An 8,984-nucleotide genomic window follows, 5' to 3' on the forward strand; every position below is an offset into this window, starting at 1 on the left:
TTGGTTTAGATACTGAAAGTCCGTTTAAGTGAATTGGTATAAATATTTCGTACATTAATTTTTGTGAACGTGTAATTCTCAAAAGGTTTATTAGAAAATGTATTGACAGGGTAGTTTGTTGGTTGTGTATGGTTATCGCTTCTCGGCCTTATGGCTAAGATCAAAGTGTAATTGTCTTACAATTTTTGTTTTTGTAATTTATTTTTTTGTTGTTTTCTAGTAATTAGTAGAGAATCAAAAACTAATTTAAAAAACATGAACTTAAAATATATTGTTTTGTTATAAAAGACTGAAATAAAATCCATATTATAACAAAATGCTTTGTACACTTTATTTTGACGCTCACAGTAAGTCTATCGATATTGGTATATAGATGTGACAGGAGAAACAATTTATTACTATGTTCCGCCATGTAATTCGCGAAAATCCTTTATTTCCGCGGCGTATTTACAATTTGCTTTCGGAACTCGCTGAATATGGCTGAAGAAGTAGTAAGTACTTACTTGATTTTATCATTTATAATTTATAATCTATAAAAAAACTCATCTTGTAAAGGTTCATCCGAAAATTATTTTTAAAGGAATGTTCATCCGCAAACTGTCAGCCTTTTGCCTAGAACTATCAACTATCGAAAACCATGGTCTCAACTATCGATAGTTCGGAGGCTCTACTGATTGCGTGTGTATACGATAAATTATTCACAATTTGAATCAGAAGGTCGTACGGTCTACGTGACCAGCGTGTTTCACACTTACCAACACTGCGCGCGTAAATCAGCTGATTACAATTGTTTGTATGCGGTGTCGCATAATAGTTTGAAAATTTCGGGGAAGTCGTAAATAATGCAATTGTACTAATATATTTTGTTGTAAATTCAACTCGAAAGATCCAAAAATGGATATCATATTGCCATATAATACGCAGAACCGGGAGCACTTCTGTAATTCTGCACTGAAAGCTGGATTTCATGAATTTGTTGCGGTGAGTTGCAAAGGTTCCCAAGATTTATGCTACTATTTTGATTTAATTGTTATTTGTTTCTTTTTTTAATTTTAACAGATTAAAATGCTGTACACTATGAAAGACTCCGATTTGGATGTGTTTCAACTGATGGGACGCGAACGTTTGGAATTACTGTTTTATGGTTGGGAGGTATGTCAGATGCATTGGGATGACCTGGGAAATAAGAACGTTATACCACCCTATTTGAACACTGTCCTAAAGCAAATTGTACAATATTCACTGGACATTTGGTTTAGCAAGGAGTGGGAGGAGTGCAGACCCCACCACAAAGCTATGCTCCTTGTTTGTATTAAGCGTGCAAAAAATGTGTTGCAAAAATTACCTGGTAGCGATATCTTCAATTGGGAGTACGCACTACAATTGGGTGTCAAACCGTGGGATATACCATATTTAAATCAGTTTATGGTATGTAATAGAAATTTGGTTGAAAGTTTGAAGCAGTCGAGTGAGCATGTAGAGGCACCAGCTACAGTTGAAGGTAGATTCCTTGAGTACCTATTTGAATTTTGTGCCACAAATATTAATTTATTTAATGCTCCTTTAATAATTAGATATCCAACATCTTCAAAAGGAGGGTTTAGCCTTGCTATTATTGCGTCTCATCAAACTCTTTGACGGCGGCATTTTCGAAGGTGTTCGTAAATTATCGATGCGCATCATTGCTGCCTGGAATCATGAGTATGAACAGAGCAAGCTCGAAGCAAAACTTGCGCATCCAGAAGTGAAAAACCAGCACAAAACGTGTTTAATACTTATATGCCATATTTACTTAATGGCCATATATGAAATGGATGATATACGCGGTTTCGTTATTGATAATGTGGTGAGTATACTGGAAATTAAGGGACGTGGTAAAGGATGGTTTACTATTTTTATTTCTTTGTTTTTGCAGCTAAATAACATACGTTTTTACTATCGAAATATGATAGACTGTGCAAGCATTAAAGAAAATTCAGCGGAGCAAATGGAATACACGCCAGCCCGTTATATTGCCATAACGTGTATTAATCTGCAAATAAGTAGTAATGAGTTCATTGATGCCTTCATATACGATTCATACGACGAAAATTTCGTTAGCCTTTTTGGTGTTATATCACAATCCTATATGAGCTATTTGCTTGGTCATCAAATAATGGAAATGAATAAATTGAATGAGGACGATTTCAATAAGTGCATCGAAGATTTTAAACGTGTTATTCATTTGTATATAATTGAAAGGGAACGAAGCGAAGAATTTATGATGAACGAATTGCACAAAAAAGAAATGAAACGCCGTAGCCACAGCTTGTCGATTACTAAAGAAAATCTTACATGTTTCTATACTAAAATGTGTAAAGGGAATCGCCTGAGCAACATTGGCAGTACGGAGCATACAGATGGTGGAAACAAACAACTTTTTGCAGCGGATGAGGAAAACGAACGTCGCGTTGATCCAGTTTTCCAAAATTTGCCAAATAACTCCGATGTGCTCAATTATGTTTATACTGTATTGGTGAAGCGGGTAAGTGAGGTTTAGCATTTATATTTCAAAGAAATTTGCGCGTTTACTGCATGCACTAGCATTAATTAGTACTAAATGTGAAGCACGCGTGATAACCACTACATGACACCCTGTCGTTTCCACGACCGTCGGTTCCACGTTACCGAAACGACCCGGATTTACATTCGCCAAGGACTGTCACTCCGGCAGCATTCCCCGTACGTAAGTATCGGGAATGTTTATGCTGCTACAACAACAACAACAAGTACTAAATGTATTAACAATAGGCTTTTGGAATAATTTAAATACAAAGTGCACTTTTAAGCTATAAAGAACTTACCCCGAATCCTACGGTCTATATTTCTAAACTCGAAAAACAAACTAGTGAGGCTCATTCGCTTGCCTTATACTCTACATAATTAAGTACTCTACCTAGTTAAGTACTTTTTAAACTATGAAGAACTTAACCCGAATCCAACAATCTATATTTCTACTGCTACGACAACAACAACATCTATATTTCTTAGCTCGAGAAGCAAACGACTGAGGTTCATTCGCTTACCATATACTTTACCATTATCTTCCTTGAATTGTGCTTTGCAACCTGTATGGCTTAAATTACTTAAGTCGCCGGTAAAGGGCATACTACGTGTTTGGATGACATTAAGCAGTTGAAAATATTATTAAATACAGATTATAAATATTTATTTCTTATCTATTTTCTGCATTTCTAGACACACAGAGGCTGGTACTTCGCTAAGCTTATAGTACTGCTAAAGATTATTGGACTGCAATTGAATGCCATTGAAACTTGGCGCTATCATCCAGGTTTAACACCTGAATTCTTACTAAACCTCGAAGTAAAACTCTCCAAACACTTTGAAGATTTGGCATTAATTTTCCAAGAACATCTTTTTATGGAACAAGAATTTTGGTTGACTGGCTTTTATTTAAATCCCTGTAAAAAGTACTATGAAACTGTAATACGTAGTGGTATGCGCGCGAATCGTCTGAGTCACCGTTTTGAAACTGGTGAAAACTACGATGATGAGGAAAGATACGATAGTAGAAGAGATCGGCGCGAAAAAGGTGACAAAGGAGAGAAAGTGAATGCTATTAATGCTAAGTACGGATTGCTTAGTTCAACTATTGATGTAAAAGAAATTGTAAAATTAGCAAACCACGATGCACCCGAGATTGATTATGGACAATTGTGCAACGCTTTGCGGGCCTTCAAACTACCCGAAAACACCATTAAAGATCTGCTCACTGTCATTTTCCTGCCACGAAATAAAAGTTTTGCTTGGGCTCTTAATTGGGTCGAATTGCGCAAGCGTTGCAAAAGTCTGCTAAAAGATGCCGAACAGAAACGCCACTTTATAGAGCTGAATATGGCTGAGGCAAATGATCGTCTTAAATTTTTGAAAATTGACTATGAAAAGTACAAACATCGGCCGCAGTTAGATTATGGTAGTATCGAGCAGGGCTATGAGAATACAGGCATGCCAAATTTTAGCAAAGACAGTAGCGATGAGAATGAGGATGAAGACTCCGAAGACTTTGAAGCCGATTCCGATTTGGATGAGCCGGCTAAGCATGAACGTAAGTAAAATTTAATGATCTACAACCATTTAAACCATAATGGTTTCTTCAATTTCAGCTAAGAAAACCGATCACTCGCTACTATTCGATACGTATTTCATGAGTACACGCCGTACACGAGCACGTGCTGCCGCCATGATTGCGAATGTCTTGGAAAAGGATGAAATTATGTCAAACGAAGAAAAGGAGGAGGACATAAAGAAATCAGATCAGCTAACCGAAGAAGTGAAGGAATCAGTTTGTGATACCAGTGAAGCTGGCACAGCCACAATAAATGAGACGAAACGTGATTTTAACGAAATTCTAAATGAACGCAAAGTGTTCAGCAATAGTACCAGCGGTTTCAATCCATTTCCAGATATTTGGAGTTTAAATGGGCAAGAATTGAAAACCATAGAGAATAATGTACCTCATTTAGAGACTAGCACCTTGTTCAATAAGTCGGCCAAGTTAGAAGTATTGAAAACGAATAGCATCAAACTACTTAACGAGCAGAGATTAAAGTATAAAATGTTAGAAGAGAGGCGTCAACAAATAAGGAACGCGGAAGCTATTATGCGAGCTGAGGAAGCTCAAAAGTTTGGAAAGAACAAAGAGACTGGCAAGGAAGGAAGTATGCAGAAAAGTAGGTATACATTTAATTCAATTTTTATTTTCATTATATACTTTTTTGCGCGACTTTATCAACGCACTAAGGCATAGCATCGAAATCTCTTATTTTAAGCCGTAAGAGATGATACTGCAATCATAATTGATGTACTGAAGTTTAGGAATTAAAACCTCTGTTGTTTTAGATTAATGCAGTAAAGAAGTCACTGCTTTTTTGGTATGACGATGGTAGGTCTTATGCAGGGGTTCTTTACAGAGTGGATTTGCTCAACGGATTGATGTTCTCGTTATGCTCCCAGTTAATGAAGGGTATTACAGCAGGGACTAATCCAACAGACATCTGCTGAAACCCCAGTAACTTCGTAGACATGTCAGAAGCCATATCTTCGAATACACTGGCGTAGTTCCGATATAAAGGATTTTCCAATAACAGGTGTTATTTTGAATAGCCCGCTATTTCGGTAGATGTCACTTTTGAAGCTGTCATGTTTTGATATTTGACAAGTAGAAACTAAATAAAAATGGAACGATACACGCTTAAACAACTCACTGAAATTATTAAAATTCACTATAAAAATGGTGAAAATTTGGCAGAGACGGTTCGTAAAACTCGAACATTTTTGGGTCATCGTGAAGCACCTTGTCGGACCGCAATACAGACGTTTCCACCGCAGTCGGTTCTATGTTACCGAAACGACCCTTATTTATATCCGGCCAAGGATTGCCACTCCAGCAGCATTCCCCGTATGTAAGAATGGGGAATGTTTATGCTGCTACAACAACAACAACCGCAATACAGAAATTGGTGAAAAAATTCGAGCTGTTGGAACAAGTTAGTGATGTGAACAATAAATCCCGTGCACGTCGCTCAAGAACAGCCTAAAATATTGCTGTCGCAGCCGAAAGTGTTCAAGAAAACCTAGGTTTGTCCATTCCTCGTCGTTCTTTGGAATTAGGCATTCCACAGACGCCACTACACCGTATTTTGCATAAAGGGTCTTACGGCTTATAAAGTCCAGTTAACACAAGAACTCAAGCCGGCCAATCATCAACAACGTCGTGTCTTTGCTGATTGGGTCGTTGAAATGCATGAAATTGATCCGGAATTCCATCGAAAAATCATCTTGAGTGATGAGGCCCATTTCCACTTCGGTGGCTTCGTCAACAAAATTGTCGGATCTGGGGCTCAGAAAATCCAAGAGTTATTGTGGAAAAGCCCCTCTATCCTCAACGTTTCCCCGGCGGAGTCATTGGACCTTACCTTTTCGAAAATAAAGCTGGAGCTACAGCTACGGTGAATGGACTGTGCTACCGAGAGATGATTAACGATTTTTTATGTCCGGATATTGATCTGGACAACGTTTGTTTTCAACAATACGGCGCTACGTGCCACCCAAGCAACGAAACCATTGATCTTAACATTGAATAACACCTCTTATTGGAAAAGCCTATATATTCGAAAATGTCTGATGTCGATAGCATATCGAAAAGCCTTGAACGAAATGCATAAGGTGCCATTACTAACACTATTTGCTATCGGGTGTGAGAAAAATGAGAGACACGTAAGGAAATGAGCGATACAGATGCACAAGCGCACGAAGATCTTGAGATACTGATATACTCGTATAGCAGAAGCTTTCGAAAATCCGACCAAACCACGACAGCTTAAATAAGGTTTCGAGAAACGCTTGTAAGAATAAGAGCAGAAATCGGAAGTTAGCAGCGACATCAAGAACTAGTGGACGGCAAGGAAATGCCAACTTTAACACTGAAATCAACCATAGCGCAAGGCACATAGGGCTGTGCAGGCAAAGTAGTAGTAGTAGTAATTCTTCTTTATTTATTTATAAATATTTCATCTTACATTACAATAATTTTTACAATAATTCGTTTAAATATACATATAAATACATAAAGAAAGAAATAATAAATTTGTGCAAAGTAGGCAAAGTGTAAACCTGCAATAAATCTGAATCTAACCCCAGCCCAGGAGTCAATTGAACAAGGGTTCATAGAGCTCATAACGAACTAAAAATGTTCGAAGAAAATCTTTGTGAAATATTTATGAAAAGATCTGCGAACTGTATCTCATTTATTATTATAAATTCGATGAAACTAAGAGGTGTACGAACTTTACGACAAAATGGAATTAAAAAAAAGAGGTTAATCACAATTCTTCGAACACTCATAAAAAAAAAATTAGAACAAAATCAGGGAACCTGAGAGATTTGAATCATATTCATCTGAGTCTAACGCCATCCCCAGTCGGGTGTAAGTTACGGAAACGAACCAGATTTATATCCAGTCAAGTGCAGTACCATTATCCATCAACGCTGTTAGAATACTAATAACTGCAAGGCTTTTTAAAATTAATTTCCGCTTTCTATGCTTTGACGAATTATGCGATTTATTTATTTTAATTTGAACCTTATGTCTAAATATTGCTTTTATGAATTATTGCAGCTTCAGCTTCCGCAGAAACAAATAAGGACAAATCAGAGTCATTTACCGATTTGGAAATGGTATACCTTTGAAATTTCTAATAACTCATTTCAAATTTATTATTATTATTGTTATTTTAACAGCATGAAGATGAAAGCGACGTCTCTACAACTGCGCGTCGCGACAGTGACGAAGTAAATGACTTAAGTAAAGACGAACAGATGGACCAAAGCGAGGATGTACTCGTCGCTACAGACAAAGAGCGCCAAAGCCCTGTAAAGGCGAAAAATCATGCAGTCGCCAAAAATGAATCAAATTTATCCGTAGTGACGCGCGTTAAAAATGAAAAGAATTCGAATAATGATAAGTGCGGAACGACTGCAAGTACAGTACAGAACGAATCGCACCCAACAGAACAAGAGGATCTACTAAAACTTTGCATGGCAAAGAAATTGCGGGTTAGATTGCGCAGATTGACAGTCGCAGATGTGCAAAAATTACGACAGCCAAGTGTGCGTTTGCAGCGCATGAATTTGCAGGAGGTAGCTAATCAAATGGGAAAGCCGCGGCGTGCTGAAAGGAAAGGTACATTCATATAAAATACCGTTTTACTTTCAACTTCTTTTCATATTTTGCATGCATTACTTGCACCTCTTTCAGTCTACATTGATTTGGATGAAACGTCAAAGTCCAGCAATAATTCGTTTTGTGGTGAACGCACCTTAACAGATACGCTTAAACGACGCTTATACTCCTCCGAGTCGTCTACAGAGTCGGACGAATTCAACAAAAGACGGCGTGGGGGTCGGGCAATTCGCGGCAGAGGTCTTTCGAGTGGACACGTACGAACTCAACGTGGTGGACTATTGAAGAGCTTAAAGGTGACGCCACGCAGTGCAAGTGGGTTGAAATTTCGGATCTCAACCAGCGAAATATCAAGTAGTGGTGGCGCCAACGCAACCACAAATGCCAGTATGGCTGGTGTAAAAGCCAATAGCTTGCCCGTTATTGATTACATACAAATCTCTTCCTCGTCATCGTCAGACGACTTGGAGCCTTACAGTCAATTAGACGTGGTGCGAGAGGAAGAGAAAATGGATGTAGCAATCGATCCACTATATGAGGAGGAAATACCTATATTTAGACTTTAGTTGAAATGAATGAAGACATCATGGTAGTGAATAAATATTATTTATGGAAATAATAAAACGTTCACGTTGCGTCATAAACACCAGCTTAACGTTTTGTGTTTATGAAAAACTATCAAGTGGATGCTTGTGCGAGAAGTAAATATTATATTTATTGGCGACGTTGTGGTTTTACTTGAATTATATTTGTTGTCATATGAGAGCGAACTGTCGAACCATCAAAACTGTGGTAAATTTTTGACAAAAGGGTAAAAGGTTTGAGATAACAACACCAAATAAGAGTGGACTTGTATGTAATACTCTGAGCTTATAAGTAGTGGACCCGTAACGGGTAATCTTCGTCTACTCGACGCACATTGTTGCTCTTTTAATTTCTCATATTGGACTCTCCTTTTTCTTTTTTTTTTAAGTTTTATTGTTATTAAAAGTAGTGTGGCGCAACGTGAACGAAATATAAGACGTATGATACATTTTCTAAGTATTTTTTTAACATTTACTATTAAGCTAAGCGATTTTGGTTTGTAAAACTAATGATGAAAGTATATGGAAGAAATGGAATGCGTAACATGCATATACATATACTATTTATAAAAATTTGAATAAAATATATTTGAATTCTTTTCCAATAATACACAATAGACAAAAACTCGTCTTTGCCCAAGCCATTTATCTTGTGTATG

General features: G+C 37.4%; 1 protein-coding gene across 1 annotated transcript; it reads left to right on the forward strand.

The window, feature by feature from the left end:
* The first annotated feature begins 801 nt into the window (after positions 1-801).
* On the forward strand, positions 802-8,396 carry LOC129241653 (uncharacterized). The gene is made up of 9 exons (XM_054878100.1): positions 802-981; positions 1,060-1,501; positions 1,575-1,846; positions 1,916-2,524; positions 3,238-4,105; positions 4,164-4,730; positions 7,178-7,236; positions 7,300-7,741; positions 7,817-8,396. The coding sequence occupies exons 1-9, from the start codon at positions 895-897 to the stop codon at positions 8,305-8,307; spliced, it is 3,837 nt and encodes a 1,278-aa protein (XP_054734075.1). The 5' UTR covers positions 802-894; the 3' UTR covers positions 8,308-8,396.
* Positions 8,397-8,984: the final 588 nt, after the last annotated feature.

The sequence above is a fragment of the Anastrepha obliqua genome, chromosome 3 (genome assembly GCF_027943255.1).
Source record: "Anastrepha obliqua isolate idAnaObli1 chromosome 3, idAnaObli1_1.0, whole genome shotgun sequence".
In the NCBI taxonomy this organism is placed as follows: Eukaryota; Metazoa; Arthropoda; class Insecta; order Diptera; family Tephritidae; genus Anastrepha; species Anastrepha obliqua.

Excerpts from the sequence above, each read along its gene's own strand:
- LOC129241653 (XM_054878100.1), top strand. The coding sequence starts at position 895 with ATGGATATCATATTGCCATATAATACGCAGAACCGGGAGCACTTCTGT. Across the intron at positions 4,106-4,163 it reads TGAGCCGGCTAAGCATGAAC|CTAAGAAAACCGATCACTCG; the intron begins GTAAGTAAAATT and ends CTTCAATTTCAG. Across the intron at positions 7,742-7,816 it reads GCGGCGTGCTGAAAGGAAAG|TCTACATTGATTTGGATGAA; the intron begins GTACATTCATAT and ends CACCTCTTTCAG.